The sequence below is a fragment of the Haplochromis burtoni genome, unplaced genomic scaffold (assembly GCF_018398535.1).
Source record: "Haplochromis burtoni strain Fernald_Lab_line unplaced genomic scaffold, NCSU_Asbu1 Contig_1670, whole genome shotgun sequence".
Taxonomy (NCBI): domain Eukaryota; kingdom Metazoa; phylum Chordata; class Actinopteri; order Cichliformes; family Cichlidae; genus Haplochromis; species Haplochromis burtoni.
In genome coordinates this window covers 1-21,691 of record NW_024584031.1, presented here as the reverse complement: position 1 = coordinate 21,691, position 21,691 = coordinate 1, and the positions used below count along the sequence as shown (strand labels likewise).

The following is a 21,691-nucleotide window of genomic DNA, read 5'->3' as shown; positions in this document are numbered from 1 at the left end:
CATGAGACATTCTCGCAAAAAAATGACGGTTTTAGTAACGCAGTGTTCCTACGGGAAAGTAACGGAAATCTAATTACCGTTTTTGCAATCCCTTACTTTACTCGTTACCTGAAAAAAGTAATCAGATTACAGTAACACGTTTTAACGCGTTACTGCCCATCTCTGGTCATGACTTCCTGAAACATGCTGTATGGAGTGCTTTGAGTGCTTGAGTGGAGTAGGAAGGTGTTGCTGATTGACGTGTTGCACACGCTGTAATATTTAAGAAAACCCCACAAAGCCCTGCTTGGACCACCTTAGTGACGTGACAGCAGTGGAGAGGGCATCCTGCTGCAGTGTTCAGGTCGTACAGATGGCTCTGTGTGAGACAGGAGGTCCCCTATTATTAAAGACAGTAAGCGGATCCAGGTGTTAGTGATCAGTGATCAGCTGTGAGAGTTTAAAGAGTCATAAGCATGAGTTTGTCTGTTTAAATGATCCACTCATGACAGAGCGACCTGCTGTGGACATTTTGCTGTGATTGGACATGTGCTTGATGGATGTGTTTGTGTGCAGCACCAGGGGCGAGCCATAGATAACCCACCTCTGGCGATCTGTCCACTGATGAGAGGTGGGGGACACCTGGACCCTGAATGGATGACCGTTAGGAGAACAGATGAAACAGATGAATTTACCTGAGTTAGCAGGTCCTTGTTCATGTCTATAGAGCAGCTGTTCTGTTAGCTGTGCGTTTAACCAGCACAGACGAAGACGCTGGGCTCAGACCGTCGGTCCTTCTGGGCTGCCATGGCGAGCATGTGTGGCTGGTTAGTACAGTGGGATGTCTCGAGACCACTTTTACGTGATCTTGGTCTCGACGGACTTTGGTCTTGTCTTGGTCACGTCTTGGTCTCGCTGTCTCGGTCTTGCTTTCTCAGATCGACATAGTGGTCGGGAGATTTGGAGTTCTGATTCTTGGTTAAGTCCTAAGTAGTCCTGATTTTGAACTGTTGTAGTCCTGTTTTAATTCCGGATCAGTTCTGGGTCTGGTTGAATTGGGGTTTAGTCCTCGTGTCTTGATACAGCCCGACTTTGTTCTGCCTTACTGCTTAATTAAAAAAAATAGTTTAAAGTGTCCTGCATATGTCATATATATATATTTTTCCTATATGAAGTCATTCTTTTTTGAACAAAACTCAAAACACAGCCTAATAAATCTTTCAGTCATTTCAAAAGCATCAGCTCTAAGAGCCGTGCTTAGAGAGTGCTTTGTAGTGAGTCAGAAGAGTCGACTCCCATTGAGCGAGAGCCGGCTCCTCACTTAATTTCCTTTCGCTGCTCAGCTCTCACACAGTGGCTCAACTATGCTCCAATCCCTCCATATTGTGGCCAATCACATGCGAGGATATAGGATAATATCATTATGTGAAAAACAGAGAGGGTGAGAGATGCGACAGTCAAGTGGAGCGTGTGTCTGTCCTCTCAGTAAGTGAGTGAGACAGTAGACAGCGGTGAGGAGGGCTGTGCGAGTGCATCGCAAAAACACATAAATATGCCTGACACCCATAAACGAAGCAGCACCTGGCTGCAGTTTAAAGACTTTTTTGTCTCGGTCTTGGTCTCCTCTCGACTTGGTCTCGGTCTTGGTCTCGTCTCCACTTGGTCTCGGCCAACCCTCACACTTCTCACCATACATTACCACAAGCATTCACTCATTCATTCATCCAACTCGCTGAACTCAGGTGTTCCAATCACTTCCACAGCCACAGGTAGACTGCTTCTACCAACACGGCTCCCTCTCAGGAGCTCAGTGAGTTCCAGCATTGATACTGTGATAGGATGTTACCCGTGCAACAAGTTCGGCCACGAAATTTCCTCTGCTAAATATTCTACAGTCAACTGTTAGTGGAATTAAAACAGAGTGGAAGTGAGTGGGAATGACAGCAGCTTGGCCATGAAGCAGTAAAACCACAGAGCGGGGTCAGCTGAGGCGCAGCTTCAATCACATGTGCAGTGGTGTTAGAAATATTAGGTACACTGATTACTGTTAGTATAACCGTACATCGAAAATGTAAATGAACACGTCTAATGTGAATGAACATAAAAAACCTGTAACAGGGAATAAAATGCATTTCTAAAATCTGATGCAGTGAGTGAAAGTGACAAATAGCAAAAGGATTGTGAAATTCACACTGATCTGTGTGTTAATTAACACATATGTTGTGTAACTATGGACGTTTTTTAATACCTGTGTAAGTACATAACATCTGAAATTATGTCAAAGATATAATTTTACAGTGGTTGTGTAACTTGTAGGATTATTGACCAAAACTGATTAAATGAAAGATAATAATAGAAATGAATAGTTATTATTTACATATTCACAGATTTAATGACTTTGAACAATAAATGTTAAATGCCTGTAAAATTAAATGCTTGCATCATTAAAATTCAGTGAATATCATTAAATATAATTTCACAAAAACCTGTTTATAAGAGTGACATTCAGAAATATTTTGTTTCATTATTCAGTTTTTTCTAATATAGAAATATCAGTAGGAGTTAAATCAGGAACCGTTCTGCAGAAACTCAGAAAAATGGAAATGCGGGTGGTGGTGATGCGGTGGTGCTGGGGTGGTGGTGCGGGGTGGCCTCTCTGAGTTAGCAGAGGGAGTGCATGGAGTTTTTTTTGGATGAGGAGGTGATGACTTTTATCAAATAGGAAAATCAGTGGGAGGAAAACTAAAGATCATCAGCTTCCACATATAATACACTGGATCTAAATCTATAAGAACAGGTGTTTCACCTTTTAAGCTGCCGGCACACAACAGCTAGTATTCAGTATTCAGTCAGTCACATCATTACACGTGATTTTATGTGGAGTCATATCTGATACTCGACGAGATCTGTAATTAGCAGTATGAAATAATTACAAAAACATCTTCTGGCTGTTTAAAAAAAGCTTCCTTAAGTTAGAAAACCATTTTAAAAGTAAAGATTTATTAAATATCTGATGGTTTTCTGTACAGCTGATGTCATCAGTAGAACAGTAGATGTGTGTAGTTATATACCTGTGTACTGCTTTTACTGCAGTATTTGACCTTTTATGGGTGGTATATCATTTTATGACATGAACTATAGATTAAATGTGCAACATGTTTCACATAAACTGTCATGGTCCGGGTGTGTCCTGTCTCCCTCCGAGTTGGCATCTCCACCCCTGGGAGGGGCCTCAGTGTTCTGCTGATTGCTCACACCTGTGGGTAATTAAGCCGGGGACTCATAAGGCCAGCGCACTCAACCTCTCTTTGCCAGATTCTCAGCTAACCCTGGTTAGTGCAGGCCACCACTATGAGGTCACACACGCTTTGTAAACTGCCTTGTCTCATTGTGTGTTTCGCTCACAGCCACGCACCAAGTTGCCAGACACAAATCTCCGCCGAAGAGCTCCAATCCGGACGCTGGACCACCTGACAGTCCCACTGGCTGTTCACCCAACTCACCTGCCTGCCTCCCTGTTTCAACGCCAGGAATTTCGGACCACTCACCCAGACCACCCACCCCTCCACGCCACTACAGACCACCCGCGGCAAGTACGCAGTGCTAAGGAAAATTCAGAACGAACAGTTTGCCCATATTCCTCCTGAACCATACCTGAACGTCTGTACTCTATTTACAGTGACTCTGACCCTAACTCCGGACCCAGTTTGACTCTCCCTCCAGCCCAATCACCGGAACTCCTGTTTCCACTGACCAACACCAGATTGCTTACTTAGCCCAGGCTGCTTAAAACCCCTTTGGTTTAGTTGTGGCATTTTGCACTTGTTAAATGCACATTCCAGTTTCCTGTTTATGAACACTTATTGAGAAAATAAACGTGGTCTCTAAAACTACTTACGTGCTGTTCGGCTTCCAGCATTTGAGTCCTTTCTCTTTTGAGGCGGCCTCGGCCGTGACATAAACTCTCATAATAAATCAAAATAATAACAGTATTTTTCTGTTATTTTAAGCCTGAATAAAATAAAGTTAACAGTGTTCTGTTATGGTCTGTTTAACCCTCCCCAGCCACGCTGGCCCCCCCTCCAGGGTCTCAAACAGACCCTGGAGCATCCTCTGTTTAACCGTCATGCAGTCAGAATTACACGAGGTCCAGGTTCAACCTTTGAGTCCTTGGTGTTGGTGTTGTTGGAGGTTTCTGTGTCTCTGTGAAGTTGTGGACGTGCCAGTGAGCTGATGTCTGCCTGTTTATTCAGACTCTCTTTGCACAGCCAATCACAGCAGCCGTCTGCAGGCCCAGACAGACAGTGTGATGGATGGGCCCCCGCTCTATCTTTAGAAGCACTAAGAAGGCCAAAAGCCATATAATTGCAGTCCAATTAACATGGACAGAATGACTAATATGGACCTACTCCCATTTCCACCTTCCTCTCCTCCCCCTCCATCAACCTCTTCTTTCCTCCCTCACCTTTAATTTTTTCAAACATCCTTTCACTGTCCTCTCTCCGTTCGGTGTGTCTGTCGCTCCTTTGACCTCATCTTCTACTTCACACTGATGAGCAGGATAAGGCCAGTTACCCTAGTGTGTGTCTGTTTGTGGGTTTCTCGTGTGCCTGTTTGCTGCCTCGGCTCTCAGCCTGCTGATTTTGCTATTTCTTCTTGTAAATGCAGATGCTAGTCTTTCCCTTGAATAACCACTCAGAGAGTGGGAGTACATGATGATAACACAAAGGAGTGATAGAAAGTGGTACTGTTTTTTACTTTGGGATAACTGGAAAACCCTCTGACCTGTAAATTGTTTCAGAAGAAGTAGAAGAAGAAGAAGCCTTTAATTGTCCCACAAGGGGAAATTCGTGTGTAACAGCAGCAAGAAAGACACATATACAAACAGTACACAAGACAGAACAGAAACATGCACAATTTTTACATATTGACATCAAGGACAATGGTTGCCAAAAACAGAGTACTGTACCGTTACTAAGTTAAATAAAATTAAATACAGATAAGATGCAAACCCTGGTTATAGTGTGAATTGGTTGATAAAATAGTGCAAGTTACAGCGCTGATGTAAACATCTATGTTTGTTGGGAGCAGTTTTGATTGTACAGTCTGACAGCTGCAGGCAGGAAGGACCTGTGGAAACGCTCTTTCATGCATCGAGGATGCAGCAGTCTGTCACACAAGGAGAGCTCCTTGTGTGGCAGATGACCATGTTAGAAAGATCAGGGGTAATAAACAAATGATGGAATTTGTGGTTTTGCACTCATTGGCATCCAGAGGGAAGTTTGGATGATGGAAGGGGTTTCAGATCGTGACTAAAGCACACAGAGCCCGTTAACCCTGGCAGTGCAGACGGACGCCCACCTGAGACATCAAACTGACTGCTGCTCGCTGATACAGTGAGAGTAGCCTTTAGAGTTACTCATATTTCTGTACACTTAATGTGACTCACACTTACCTGACTTAAACCAGGTCAGCAGAAACCTGTCTTGGATCACATTTGGGGTTTGTTGTAGCCAAAGAAATGAGAATTTATCTTTCAAAGGAAGCTCATACATTTTTTATCACTGCAGTGTTTCAAAAAGGCCTGACTTTTATAATGATGGCATACACGCAAGTTTAACAGTCACTCTGGATGGTTTGAGCCATGGTTCATAATAAATTTACAAGATTATAGCAGGAGGTTTATAAGGATGCAAAAGCTGGAAAAAGTTATTCCAAACAAGTTAGTAAAACACACACACAGACACACACACACTGTTATTAAAGAAACAATGAAACAGACTGAAAAAGAGCAGCTGGATATCGTGCACTTGAACAACATTATGTGTGAAGAAAGGAGAAAAACTCACATATTAGTTCAATGACACCAAAAAGTTTTCGCACCTCCTCCACAGTACAGAAAGAATGAGGGGTTGTGCTCTGAGCAGTTACTGCTGGGAAAAGGAATCCAGACGTGGATGAAAATGTTTTTGGGAGGAAAGTCTGGCAGCTGAAGCTCAGAGAGGGTGGCTGATGTCACAAGCACATGAGGAAATCATCAGCAGACTAGCTGAAGAAGAAATTTCAGGTTCTGGACCGATTCAGATTCCTGAGATTGTCTGATCTGATGACTGCTGATGCTCCCAGAATGCACTGCTGTCTCTGGACTTCCTGTCTAATCGCATCTTTGCTTCTGAGTTACTGACAGTTTCTGTGTGGACCGGCAGGTATTTGTAGTTTAAGATCTGCTGTGTGACGAACCCTCCTTCAGATGCTTGGGTACATACGCACCTCTGCATTCAACTCTCCCCTGCAACTCAGACATGAGGTGGCAGTGAAAACTCTCAGATCCATTAATACAGGAGAGCAACTTTGCAAGACATCTTCTTCTCTGAAACAGAACTACAGAGTCTACGCCCAGCCGTATCAGCACATCCTTCCAGGGATAAACACACCTCCTGAGGTCATCCAGCTACCTGTGAGCACCTGCTTGGAGAGCCAGAGTGGTGACTCATTGTTCACCTGTACAAATATCATTCGTCACCCTTAGACCCAATCGCACATTGATATTTCAAAGGTCAGTTTTACATTTAGGTGCAGAACAGAGTATAGCACAGAGCTTTAAGACTGTCCTCCAGCAGGTAGAGATCATACGGGTACAGGTAAGTCCCCATAGTGACAGATGTCCTTTTCACATTTGTAGTTTGACCTTCGGATCATCTGCAGCAGGTCCAGAACTCAATTCCGGTCCACACTGCACTCTGTGGCGTTTTCACTCCCTGCTCAACTTAGCTCCATTCAAGATGCCTGACAAGCTTCTGTGTGGACCTGGAGCTTTTTGATGTTTGTTTGGGCTTCTGTCATTTACGATCAGTCACGCACAGAGCCCTCCTGCAGTTGCTTGGTTACATGTGCAGCTCTGCAGTCATGCAGCTGATGGATGGGAACAGATGTTGATAGATGTGACGCTCACTGATGAATGATGATGAAACCTTAAAATAGGGTAAATTTGAGGTCTGCTGGGGACTCTGCGTTGGTGTTGTAAGATCACTTCTGCTTTGGATTTTCTTTTGTCACGTTGTCAAAGCCGACTCATGTTTTGACTTTTAGGGAACAATGAAATAAGCCCGGGTGGTTTCAAATTGAAAGCATGCTTCCTGCAAGGCAGCATGGCTGAGTCACCTTCAAACGTGCACAAAGAGGGAATCTAATTCTTCATTCAGCACAGAGGGAGAGACCTCTGGGTAATTATCAGTGTGCCTGGCCGTCTCTTCCTCAGTGAGGTGGATGTTCATGATGGATCTAAGGGGGTCTGTGAAGCGTCATTTGTTCTGTTTGGGTAAGGGATGACTATGACGGTCAGCAGTAACTTTCTCACCCCAGTGCCTCAGCTACTGGGTACATACGGCACATGCTCTCTTTTTCAGGAAGGACCTGGTTTTCAGACACATTCACACATGTGAAAGCTGCTCGAGACAAAAGAGCACTTCAAGCTATATCGGTGTAACGAACAGTGACAACCTGAGAGCAAGAGGGCAGAGCTGGCCTCAAGGTTAGGAAAGAGACGGGCAGGTCGAAGTTTGATCGGCAGGCAGAATGTGGGAGGTACAGTGCAGCATCTTCCTCAGGGGCTAAGGGTTGTGTTCAAACCCCTCTTAACCCAAAGAACCCAAAGAAGTGCTTTCTACTCAGACAGCCGATCAAACTGACCTCTGAGACACAAGTGCCTCTCACAGTTTGGACATTGGTTTAAATGTTGGTTTGAACTTTGTTTTTTTGGTGAATTTGTTTGTTGGTCTTTCTTTAGAGACTCATTTAAAAATGTTGCCATGCTGTGCAGTCTTGTTGGAACTATGAATTTAGTCAAACCTTTCAGACCAACCGGAGGATTTCTGCTTTGATGGCTCATCAAAGAGCGGGATTTGTGTCACTGAGTCTTGCGTGATTGTTTTCTTAAGTTTTCTACCTGCTTGTTTAGACTCTAAACCACAAAGGACATGGGGCAGAAATGGACATCATTGGTTTGTCCAGTTTGTTTAGTCAATTGTCTGGTTGTGTCCTGTATGCTGAGCTGAACCTTAAACACTGCTACTCCATGTCTACAAACTATAAATCCTTCTAGCGGAAAGTCTCACTGCTCTGCAGCTTCTGGGCTTTTATTTTGAAGCTCCTGTGTGAATGAATGGAGAAAAAGCCAAGCATTGCTCAGCATGACATGAAAATTGCACGAACAGAATCATCAGTCAAATCTGAAAAAAACAAACAAACAAACAAAAAACACTCAGTTACAAGTGAACTTTTCTCTACATGCAACAAATATAAAGATCATTGTAACTACACTGACTTCATCATTCACTGACTATATTTTTTCTTTCAGAAAGTCAGGTTTCAGTTAACAGGCTAACAAGAGTATCACAGACATCCTTCTGCCAGGCCTTGTCATCCCAATCTTCTTCCTTGGGAATCCTGACAAGAAGGGGTGTAGATAAGAAATATAATCCCTCAAGTCTATCTCGGAGTTCCACCAGGATGCTGCAGCTCCTCAGCCCTTCTCTCGAAGGCTCAGTTCATCCACATGTGCCTACAGTCCTGCTCTTTAGATCCAGACTCAGAGCTCATTAACATACGTGATGCATCAATGATAAACAACAAGAGATAATCAGTTACAACAACAACACAATCAATCCCACAACTGCCCTCCTCTCCATTCCCCACTCCGTCCCAGCCTTCATGAAGAAGACCCCAAGTTTCCCAACCGCATTTGGTCAGGGGAGCAACTCATCCTCTAACTATGAGGAGCAAGGAGCAGTTAGGAGCCGTGCTGCAGCGTTTTGAACTAGCTGCAGTCAGCCAATTGATGAAGAGGTGACACCAGAGTAGAGACTATTACAGAAGTCGAGGTGAGATGAGATGAAGGCATGGATCGCTTTCTCAAAATCTCTGAAACAGAGAAAGGGCTTAACTTTTGTAATTAGGCGAATATGAAAGAAACTGGTTTTGACTACATTATTTATCTATTTGTCAAATGTTAAATTGCTGTCAAAAATCACCCCTAAATTCCTTGCAAATGGTTTTTTATAATTTCCTAAGGGGCCAAGGTCATAATGGTCAGAAGGACCAAAGAGAATGACCTCAGTTTTCTGTTCATTTAGATTTTGAAAATTTAGAGCCATCCATGCCTTGACATCTTTTAGACAATCAAACAGTCCCTTCAGAGGATTCACAGATTTTTGTTTTAGTTGAAGGTTAATCTGAGAATCATCTGCGTAAAAGTGAAACAAAATTCCATATTTTTCAAAAATAGATCACAACGGGAGCATATACATTGAAAAAAAGACTGGACCAAGGATAGAGCCCTGGGGGACTCCGCAAAAAAGGGTCGTCTTTGGAGACAATTTATCCCTGAATCTAACAGAGAAAGTATGATTAGATAAGTAGGATTTAAACCATTCCAAAGCAAGCCCTTTAACTCCGGCACATTGTTCTAGTCGAGAGATAAGAATCCTGTGATCTACTGTGTCAAAAGCAGCACTGAGGTCTAATAATATTAAAATAACAGAGTCTCCCGAGTCGGTAAAAGTTAAAAGGTAATTAGAAACTTTTGAAAGAGCGGTTTCAGTGCTGTGGTGCGTTTTAAAACCAGATTGCAATAGTTCACCAATGTCGTGTTGGTCTAAAAAGGTCTGAAGCTGCAGAAGGACAATTTTCTCCAGAACTTTTGACAAAAAAGACAATTTAGAGATTGGGCGGTAATTTGATAGAACTGTTGAGTCCAGACTCTGCTTTTTAAGGATGGGTTCCACCACAGCATGTTTAAAATCAGAGGGAACAGACCCAGACTGAAGACTGCTATTGACAATAGAAAGCAGACATGTACCAGCAGTGTCAAAAACATCTTTCAGTAACCTAGGTGGAATGATATCCAGGGTACATTTTGAAGGGCTACTTCATTAAGTAATGAAAGGGATACTGGCTCGAAGAGATCAAAAACAGCCAAGGTTGGAGCATAAAAACCTGGGTCAGAAATGGGAGGAATAATGTGGGATCTAGTATCTACAATTTTATTAATGAAGAATTTCATTAGATTCTCACTTGTTATGTTCACTGCTATATGAGGATCAGCAGTGGGAGGATTAAAAACTGAGTTTATAATACCAAATAAAATCCAAGGTTTATGACAGTTGTTGGACACGATCTTGGAAAAGTATTTTGTTTTGCTGCTCTTACAGCTTTCTGGTAACTTGACAGGGATTCTCTAAGTGCCTCAAATGACACTTGGAGACGGTCCTTTTTCCACTGTCTTTCCGCTTTTCTACATGTCCGTCTGCCTTCTCTGGTGTCATTATTTAACCACGGTTGGGTTTTAGGTTTTAGATACCTAGTGGTGCAAGGAGCAATGGAATCCAGTATTTCCAGACAAGCTGAGTTGAACAGAGAAAGCAGACTATCAGTGGTCGAATGAGTGGTACTGTTAGTAGGTAATGCCTGATTTGATTTTTGTAGAAACAAGTCCTCTACAGCTACACTAAGAGCTAAAAGTCCGGGTAACTAAAGAACCAGTGCCAGGTGCCAAAGGACAACAATAAAATATAAAATAACACTAGTAACAGGAAACGTGAGCTTAAATTACTTTTCAAAACATTTTCATACAAAAACTTGAAACCCTGAGTCCAAGACCAGAGATCTGTTTTCCATCAGAGCCATGGGCACACAGGTAATAACATGCTTCAGTATTTGAGTTGCTCATTGTATTCTAAGTGCCAGTCTAGCCTCCCTTTTTGGAGGAACTCATTTCAGCCTCTTGTATCTGGAGTCTCATTCTTTCAGTCGGAGGAGCTTGTCTCCGTAAATGAAGGTTGGCATATTTACTGACCCGTGAATCAAAACCTTTGCCTTCCTGTTTACCCAAATTATCTGGTAAAGTTGCACCGCCCTGTCGGTCAATCTAAGGCTCCATTTTATCAAGACGATATTTAAACTGTCACTCTCCTTGAACCCAAATGCAATAAAGCAGTTCTTCTTTGCAGTCGTACCACCATCACACCTTTGTACTCCTCTGCTCCACAGTTTAAGCTCCACAGGAGAAGCAGATCTTAGATTTTAGCATAGTTGTTGAACGTGGATTGGTATAATCTGAGGAAATAAGCATGACCTTTCTTCATTCCAGGCCCAAAGCAGGTCCTCCCTCATGTTTGACTTTGTTCTGTTGTGCTTGAAATGACTCAGAGCTTCCTAAAAGTTTTATCTTAAACCTTGTGTGCTGGGTACATCCTCATTTTGTCCACCCCTGCACAAACGCAGAAACTGTGTGAGATCTAATAAAACAAGGATGAAAAGAGACAGAAAGTAACTCTCAGGCTTTGATGTGGCAGTCTGAGTACTGACATTTATTGTATGTGTGCTCAGTGTCACTCCAGCCTACGGGAAACACTGTGGATGACAGTACGTGGGCTGTGAGATGGGGAACTAATATATTTGAAACGCTAATGATGCCATCACAGCAGTATTTTCACTTTCAGAAAAAAAAGGGTTTCTGGGTTTTTGCAAATGTGTGTATAAAAATATAACAAGGGCCACTTATCAGGAGAAACCAGGAACATGACAGCTGATATCTGACACTCGGTCTGCAGCCTGCTCTGCTCCTTCTGCTTCTTTAGCCCATCAGTCAAACAGTCAGAGCCACAGGGACATTCATGTTAAACATGTCTGTAGTTTCTAATAATGAGCTGAGTGTGTGTACAGTAACCCTTTATCACAGTTTTATTTCCCTGCTCTGTATGATGTCACAGAGAGGGGACCGGCCATGCATGAACCACACCTACCAGCTGCTTGAATTGTCTGTTTGGGAGCAAGAACCAATCATGCACTAGATGGACACGGGGGGTTAGCACTGACAGGTGATGTGAATAGTACTGATTACCTCTACATCATAGCACCTGTTACTTGGGGCGGGATCTATCAGGGAGCAGGTGAACATGTCCACAGAGGTGATGTGAGAATCAGGAAAATGAGCGAGCATGAGGATTTCAGTGACTTTGAAAACTTGCAGTTCTGTTCCTGGTTCTGCTGGAGGTTTCTTCCTGTTAAAAGAGAGTTTTTCCTTCCCACTGTCGCCAAAGCTGTCAGGGCTCTGTGTGCGAGCAGGCGGAGAGGAGAATCCAAATGCAGGACTCAGACACTGAACTGTAACTCAAACCTCAGCTTTATTGCTGGCATAAAACAAAAGATGAAACTGAGCAATGGTACTGAACATAAACTGACACAAAAACACACGGGCATGATCTGATGGTACGATGTGACACTGAGCACGGGAAAACACAGGGCTTATATACACAGGGTAGTAATGAGGGAATGGGCAACAGGAGGGAGACACAGCTGGGAGAGATCAGGGCTAACGAGACAGGGGGAACAAAGCTGCACACACTAACATAAGACAAAGACTTTCACAATAAAAGAGGAAACATGAAACACTACTCAAAGACACGGACTCGACACAGAGGGGCGGACAGAAAATAATATATGAAACTCAAACAATACATGAAACCACAATTCCTAAAACATGGATAAACAGAAACATGAAACTCTAATAATAAACATCATCATCACAACAAGAGAATGAGAAAACAATCCAAAACACCAAGATAACTGAAACACAAAGTACCAGAGAAACATAAAGAATAATCCATGATGCAAAAGTAAACCAAAACATAATAAACTCAAATTACTGGGTCCAACGTTTGATCATAAGTGGTCATATGGTTGTTTTTGTTTTCTCTGTATTATTGTAGGGTCTTTACCTTACAGTATAAAGCAACTTCAGACGACTGCTGTTGTAATTTGGTGCTGTATAAATAAAATTGAACTGAATGCAACACATGACTGGATCAGAACATCTCCAGTTCTGTAGGTCTGTGGGCGTTCTCAGTCTGCAAGGGGAGGGAACTATCAGAGCCATCCAAGGAAGGGGCGGCACTGACACAGTGACAGTGTCATGTGTGTTGAAGAGCGCTGCGTACAAAGCAGGAGAGACATTTTGTCAGGTCACCACTAGGGATGGGTATTGATAAGATTTTCACGATTCCGATTCCATTTTCGATTCTGTTTAACGATTCGATTCTCTTATCGATTCTTTTTAAAAAAGGAGAACACTAAGGTAGATTAGCTTAGAACTTTGTGTTATAGTTTCTCTTTGAACAAGATAGAAATTTAGGAGTAACATGGCCTTACAAACCCAACAGTGAGATCTTAAGAGATCCACAGCCTACGGCTCTTCAATGGGTGTCACAGGGTACCCAGGAAAAAAAATTGTAAATGTAAAATAATAAAATAAATATTCTTCTGTAGCAATAACAAAGTATAACATAAATTATTCTGTAGCAATTACACAAGAATATCCAGTAATGTCCCTGCCTACAATTAAACACATTCACTTACCTAAAATCGGGGCATCTGCTGTGGCAAATGGGTTCAAGCCTTTTACCATAAACTTAGTCACTGCTCGGTGACATTCGTCTATCCTGGCCTGAAAGGAGACGCTAACGGTAGACTGCAGCAAGAACTGCCAGCATCTGAGCCAGACTCTGTCTGTCTCTCTCATCATGGTCACCTAAATGCACAGTAATGGCAGGTTTTGTAATAAGGCAGATCGGACTAACATAATATGCACTGTTAGTTGATTATTTACCTGCCGCATTCCAGACTTTTACTTGTAGTTGTGAAAGTGTGTTATCAGAACTGAGCAGAGGGGGCGCTGTGATCTTTATGTTCCTGTGTGTCCAAACACAGCTTCATAACATCATTAGTTAAACGTGGGTTTAAATTTTTGAATTTCAGAATTCATTTTCTTTAAAAGATGAAAGATGAGAAATGAAATTTGCTACTGCTACTCAGCTGATTTATATCCTTATTCTTTCTGCTGCAGCAGCTGGCCAATCAGAGCTCCAGCTGCTGATCGGCAGGAATTTTTCGTCACATCTCTTAATTAAAGACGGTCGTCTCTGGATCAAAACATCACAAACAGGGAACTGAGCGTGATGTTGGAGGAAGAGATGAATGAATGGTGACACAGAGTCACACATCACACATTTTATCTAATCGCGATATGTTTGTAAACACATCTGAGGGCTCGATTGTACCTGAGGAGACACTGGACAGCTTTGTCCTGGTTAATGCTGAGAACCTTCAGAAAGTTTTCTCCACAGTGAGACCCACCACATGTCTTGTAGATCCAATCCCTTCTTCACTCTTTAAAACACTTTATGGATTTTTTGAGGCTGAGCTTTTATACATGATGAATTGCTCTCTTCAGTTGGGTGTCTTCCCTGCTGCCTTTAAAACGGCGGTGGTGAGGCCCCTTCTGAAGAAGAGCAATTTGGATTGTAATGATTTTAATAACTACAGACCTGTATCCAACTTACCATTTTTAAGTAAAATCTTAGAAAAACTTGTTTTTACTCAGATTAATGATTTTCTAAATGATAGACAGATCCTGTAGATATTCCAGTCTGGATTTAGGGTGAACCACAGCACAGAGACTGCTCTCCTAAAGGTTTTAAATGATCTTAGATGTAACTGGGACGCCCAAAAGCTCTCAGTCCTGGTGCTACTGGATCTAAGCGCAGCCTTTGATACAGTAGACCACGCTATTCTTTTAAACAGACTGAAACACATGGTGGGCCTCTCTGGTGCTGTACACAAGCTGGTTCACTTCCTGTCTCTCTGACAGACTTTTATGGTGAGTATGGATACATGCTCCTCTAAGATCCATAGAAATGACATGTGGTGTGCCTCAAGGGTCGGTTCTAGGCCCTGTACTTTTTAATTTGTATATGTCTGCCTCTCGGCAGTGTCATCAGGAGGCATGGAGTGAACTTCCACAGTTACGCTGATGACACGCAGCTGTACATCTCCGTGTCTCCTGATGACACCAGACCAATGGATGCCCTTTTTAACTGTATCTTAGATATACGATCTTGGATGGCAGAAAACTTTTTACAGCTTAACCAGGACAAAACTGAAGTTTTAATTGTCGGTCCTGAGGCTCAGAGAGAGAAACTCTTGTCTAAATTAGAGGCATTTTCACTATGTCCTTCGCTACAAGTGAAAAACCTGGGTGTTATTTTTGACTCTGAGCTTGGTTTTATCCCACATGTTAAACATGTAACCAAAATTGGATTTTATCATCTAAAAAATATAGCCAGAGTCCGCCCTATTCTCTCTCGGGCCAACACGGAGATGCTGATGCATGCTTTTATTACCAGTCGCATTGATTACTGTAATGCCCTGCTCTCTGGTCTTCCTAAGAAGAATATTTCAACTTTACAACTCTTGCAAAACTCGGCAGCTCGTGTGCTGACGAAGACCAGAGGGCGGGCCCACATTACACCGGTTTTAGAATCGCTGCACTGGCTCCCCGTGTGTTTCAGGATCGATTTTAAAGTTCTTTTATTGGTTTTTAAATGTCTTAATGGTCTTGGGCCTTCTTATCTCTCAGATCTGCTTTTACCATACGAACCCTCGCGGACCCTGAGGTCCTCTGGTACTGGCCTTTTGATTGTCCCTAAAGTCAGGACACATACTCACGGAGAGGCAGCTTTTCAGTGGTATGGTCCTCGTCTGTGGAACAGCCTGCCGGAGGAGCTCAGGGCCGCAGAGAACGTACATGTTTTAAGAACAGGCTCAAGACCCACCTTTTTAATTTAGCTTTTACTTAGCGTTTATTTATTTTATGCTTATTTATTCTATCCTGTTATTCTATTATTAATTTAGGTTTACCTAATATTTAGCTTGATTTTATTCTTATTCATTTTTTAATCTTCTTACTCATTTATATTTATATTTATATTGTATCCTGTTCTTATTTATTTTATCATTTTAGCCTGTATATACTATTGTGTCATATCTCCAGTGTTTCCTCGGAGGGCGCTCTCTGCACCGGGGCTGTGATGACCGTGGCTGCTGGGTCTCTGGGGTCCTCTCAGCCTGGCTGGGGGGCTCCTTTGCCTCCCTCCGTGCTGTGTGCCCAGCCTGGAGGCTGCGGTCTGTGACCGGCTCCCGGTGCAGACGGCTCCCTGTTATAGTGTTTCCTCACTTGGCTCATGCGAGTCCCAGCCCAATTTTTACTCTTTAAGTGTGCGCGTGTGTGTATGTGTGTGTGGGTGGGGGGGATATAGTGTGTATCTTTATGTATGAGAGTGTGGGGGGTGAGTGGGGGAGGGTGGGGGGGCTGCTTTTAACTATGTAAAGCACTTTGTGCTACATTTTCTCTGTATGAAAAGTGCTTTATAAATAAAGATTGATTGATTGATTGATTCTGACTTGAGCTGCATTAAATCCTCCTCTCATTTAGTCCCATTCATTTCATTGGTGTGTAAAATCCTGTATTTCCATCCCAAAGTTTAGTCCTTTGTTTGGTTCAGAAGTATCGTTTTCCTCTCAAGTCTAAAGTTGAACCATCTGAACTTCTGAATTCAGTCCCAGAGTTTGTTCTTTTTCAATCAAGAAAGAAAGTGTGTGAAGGTCAAAGGGTTAAACGGTCGAAGAGATAAAGAAGGTAGACAGGAGTAACGGGATGTTGAAAGCCAGGCTTTCACACGACTGAGCTTCTTTTCAGTCTCTTGAAAGGAGAAGAAAATCCCAGGCCTCATGTCACCAAGTGCTCACTCAGGGCGAGAGCTCCATTTACTCCTATCAGCAGAGAGAGAGGAGGCAACGCTGTGCTGTAAACGAATGTTATTGAGAATTTCAGTATCTCAATAAAAACCTGCTCTCTGCTTTCAGGAAGGAAATAAAACAGGAGTTCTATAATAAAACAGTGACGTCATCCTCTCTGTAACCCGACACTCACACACTGCACCGCCAGAAAGAAAATAATCTGTAAAAAGATTAAAAAAACACATCCATTAAATACAGGTGATCTACTTCTTAACTGTTTTCATGGCAAATTCGTTTTTTCCTATTTAATTCCCACCAATGCTTCTGCTGCAAATTTATCATAAACAACAGAAGTAATGAAGGTTCACAGACTCAGTAAAACATCATGTCAGTGTTACAGGATAAAACATCCACAGCAGTGTGATTTTTAATTCATTAAAAACAAAACCTGATGCTATGTCAGCCTCTAGCTTTGCTTGACAGTGTGTTAAACAAACCTGATAACATGAACTCCCAGAAAACCTACAGTGACCCAAACACATGGTTATTACAGGAAACACTGCAGTCATTCCTCTCTGTGTTTGGCTTTACAAACTGATTTATTGTGAGCAACACGGATGTTACTGTTTCACACAATATTATCATCAAGATGTGGTGATAGCCAAATTGTCCAGCAGGTGTCACTGTGGAGGCGGTTTCAGGTCGTCTCGAAGCTTCGATACACTTCTACCAGCACTACTCCACAGCTGGCGCGCTCTCTCTCTCTGCGGGGAAACAACACCAGGGCTGCTGCACAGAGGAGATGACAAATGAGTAATCTTTGAGGCAACAACAGGAGAGCAGACTTACAGATGGGAGCTGGTTCACTAGCACGGTTAGAGGAGGAGGGTGAAGGTCCTGGATCCTGGATCCAGCAGGCCTGGTTAAAGAAACAAACACAAAAACACTACATATTCATACTGAGAGAGAAATGGCAGCGACACACAGCAGGCCTGGAGGACCATGACACACACGCACAGGCGAAGGATTGTCTGCTGTTTCTTTGTTGCGGGGAGGAAGAATAGGAAGAATACCTTTGCCCTAGAGGTCTTTGCTTTTGTGAGGACCAAAAGAACTGAACTGATGGGAGATGCACAAGGAAAGGGGCTCAGGTCCACTGTGAGGTAGCATCACTCTGACAGCTGAACCTGAAATCACTGTCTCTGTTCTCAGCTGATCAAGTTCATTCCTGATTCTCTTCTGTGATTGGCTGAGCTTCAGGCCTTCTCTCAGTGCACGTTTCCATGTCGGGGTGTAGGTGGAGCTTTGTGTGTGCCGCAGCAGCCGCCTCCAACCGGAGCGCTCGGGCGTGAAACTAGGAGGAAAGCCGACGTCCTCCTCTTTCCTCAGAAGTGATCTGTGGCCGGCCGGACTTCATTCCACAGATGTGCTTTAACAAAGTGTGAAGCTGAACTCTGAGCTGTGACAGTGAAGCAGTGTGAGAGTGTCAGTAGATGATCAGCAGAGGAAAGTGAAGCTGCTGTGAGCTGATGTCCTGAAGGGCTTTTAAAGAGTCTCTGAGTTTGACAGGAACATGAAGATGTTTGTGGTGTTTGTGATCCTCCTGCACGGTAAGTACACCTTCCTCTCTCTGCTCTCATCATCAGCTTTTCTTTCATCTCTCTCTCTTTAATGTGTTGAAGTGCAGCAGGAGGAGATTTCCATCAAACACTGGATTCTGATTCAGATCAAACTAACAATCCAAAGCAGCAACTTTCAAATCTCTGGATTCTTCTTGGTGCCTTTCAGATGAGCTCATGTTACAATCAGCTGCTGTGTGTGTTGTTGTGTAGCTCTGTGCCTCCCATCGTCTATGGACATTTAAATTCTCATGAGTGGATCAGGAAGTCTAGTAAACTGTGATTATTATTATTTTTTACAATAGTTTCAATACAACTTGTCACGGTCTGGCTAGGGCAGACCGTATGTTGCAGGGAAGGACTCAAGCGCAGACCGAAATGAGGTATGAATAACAAAACAAGCCGTTTATTAAGGCAAGAAACGAGGGTACAAAATAATAGGGAATCGATGAAAACTAAACAAAGACCTAAACTGGGTGAACTAAAACGAAACATACAAAACTCTAAACATAACAAACTGACAGGGATACCTGGAGCCGAGACATGGATGAGCAGTACAACAGACGAATACAACGGACCAGTACAACGGACGACCTGACAAAGAATGACTGAGAACACACAGACTAAATGGACACAGGAAGATAATGAGGGAAGTGGCAACACCTGGGGAAACAGCTGGCACACATGAACATAATGACGTCACCGTGGGAGAGTAAAACTGAACATGATGAACACAGACACACCAGACCTCTTCACAATAAAACAGGAAACATAAAGAGACATAGACATGACAACCCGAACTGACAACGTAAGACACAGACATGAAACGCATGAAGAGCAGGGGAGATTTAACATAGTTGGAAACACGAGGGGGAAATAATAAGAACTAGAAACACCTAGGCATGATAACAAATGAACTTAGGAAACCTGACGGGCTTACATAAACTAAAACTCAAAACGCTGGGTCAACAGACCCAGGATCATGACACAACTAAAGTATCAGGTGTTTATTTTGTGTAGTTTTGTAGTTGTACTGCAATGCTACAACAGTGTATTTCAAGCATTTGTAAACAACTTAATGTGTTCATCCCTTTAGCATTTCCAGCTGCTTAATCCCAGATCTGTTGTTTATAATAATATATCTTAGTTTGATATTATATAAGAGAGTACTGCACAGATGTGTGATGAGGTCACACTTTAAGAGTTTGTTTCATCATTTCTTTGACCACCAGCATCTCTGATTGAATCTGTTTTTTCATGGAGAGACTAACTGTAAAAGTTGTCTCTTTCATGCCTGCAGATAAATGTCAGTACGGTGCTAAACTGAAGGCAAGCAGTTAATTTGTGTTTCTGTTTGTGTGTTCATCTCAGTTTCCCAGCATGCCCTGGCTCTGGTGGTGGAGGTGAATGAGGGGGAAGACTATGTCCTGCTGCCCTGTCGGTACTCCAGTATTATACCTGAGACAAATCCCACTGTGACGTGGACTCGCAATGATCTTGATCTGAAATCTATTCACCTACGACGAGAACGAGGAGATGATCTTACAGGACAAAACCAGCGTTACAGCAGACGCACATCAATGAGGTCTGACGCTCTGGACACTGGAGACTTCAGCCTCCGTCTGAGAAAACCAGAAGTATATGACAGCGGCAACTACACCTGCACCCTCAGTTATGGAAACCATGGAGTAGAACGTAGACTGACAGACATAGAGCTGGAGGTCAAAGGTCAGCAACTAACCTTGATTGATTAGTTTAAAAAATTTGCCTACTTGCATAAACATTCCAGTTATTGGTCTTTTCCGGGTAAAATGAAGTGGCAAACCGTCCTGGCTTTATGAATATGAGCTACAAGCATACTTTGATGGGCAAAGTTTTACCAAAGTAGAATGTCAGAACACCGGCATTGAACAAAACATTCATTCTCCTATACTGGCACCTTGTCTGAGACAATAATCCTAGATAAGCTAGCCGCATGTTGCTGGCTCTTTAGCACAGTTTGAAAACCCTGATATGTTTTTCTCACCCGTTAGTTCATTAGGAGGGTGCAAGGTTTGTTTCATCTGAGTGCTCGATTTAGCATGAAAAAAAATTTTAAAAAATGTCAAATGAGTGATTTTGTATTATTTTTTGCTGTGACTGAACATGTAAAAGTATCTGTGCACCACTCCACCAGGCTCAGCACACTATCAACTGATAATGGCCACACAAAGGATGTTTAAATACTTTATTAACACTACTGGAAGGATAGAGTCAGAGGAGAGGAATGTAAATACAGTGGAACCCCGACTTACGAAATTAATTTGTTCCCGACGGTCTTTCGTAAGTCGAAATTTTCGTAAGTCGAAGCACCCATCACGCCTTTTGAGTGAATGATAGGCTATAGGCTAATTGCTAACTGCAACAACAATACGTTGTTCAAGTGGAACAGCGAAGCGCAAGTACGAAAGCAAAGGGGGTTGTCACGTCATTTGGAAGGCATTGTGGGCATTGTAGGCATTCAGCCAATCAGAGCCAGCAGATTTCGTTACGCGGGCATTTTGCCGTAACATGGGCAGAAATATTGCCGTTAAGTGCCTTTGTAACTTGAATTTTTCGTTAAATGGGGTATTAGTAAGTCGGGGTTCCACTGTACTAGGATAACAGTGTAGTTCACTGTTGTGGTAATGGCTGCTGCTTCTATATGTGATCATTTTTTGTTCCTTGTCCTCTCAGACCAGCAGGTGATTGTGAAGGTGGTAGAAGGATCGGAGTCTGCCATCTTGCCCTGCAAAACGACAGCTGACCTCTCACAGGATGCCACGGTTGAGTGGACTCGCTCTGATGTAGACTTTATGTTGGTCCATGTGTATTCAAAGACACGTAACACCATCAGGGAACAGGATGGCTTTTACAGAGTCCGAACGATGATGAATGAAGACCCACTGAGAACAGGAGACCTCAGTCTGACCCTGAAATACCCCACAGATGGAGACAGTGGAGGATACGTTTGCACCATCTACAGGGACAAAGACATCCTTAGACAGAAAGTAGTGCTGCAGGTCAAAGGTCAGTGTAGTAAATGCAGGTCAAAGGTTGCTGCTACAAGTAAGAGCATAAGAGTTCAATTTCCTATTTTATTGTTTCTTCTTAGAACGATCTTGGGCCAAAGTTCTAGTGGCACTTCTGGTTCTCCTGGTTCTTGTTGTGGTTTCTGGAGGTCTTTTATTTCATTTCCGGCACTATTTCATGTCAGGTGAGTGTCTCCTACTACACTACCCATAATGCCGATGGTCAGCAGGTGTCCTCTGGTGGCTCCTTGACTGCGGCTCACACAAACTTGTTCCAGAAGCTGAAAGAGTTGAGAGTTACAAACAGCTGATACAGAGAGCTGAAGAGAAACTTCCAGGTTTGTTCCAGAAGTCAGAAAACCTCCTTCAGACTCATGTTGTGCTTTGTTGTCCTGACTTTACTCGTGGTGT

The 21,691-nt window shown here is 42.9% G+C and overlaps 1 protein-coding gene across 1 annotated transcript; it reads left to right on the top strand.

Annotated features, from left to right (window-relative positions):
- The first annotated feature begins 17,815 nt into the window (after positions 1–17,815).
- On the top strand, positions 17,816–21,649 carry LOC121813429. Its single transcript, XM_042217188.1, has 4 exons — positions 17,816–18,221; positions 19,602–19,958; positions 20,946–21,278; positions 21,364–21,649. Exons 1-4 carry the CDS (start codon positions 18,185–18,187, stop codon positions 21,492–21,494), a joined length of 858 nt encoding a protein of 285 aa, XP_042073122.1. The 5' UTR covers positions 17,816–18,184; the 3' UTR covers positions 21,495–21,649.
- Positions 21,650–21,691: the final 42 nt, after the last annotated feature.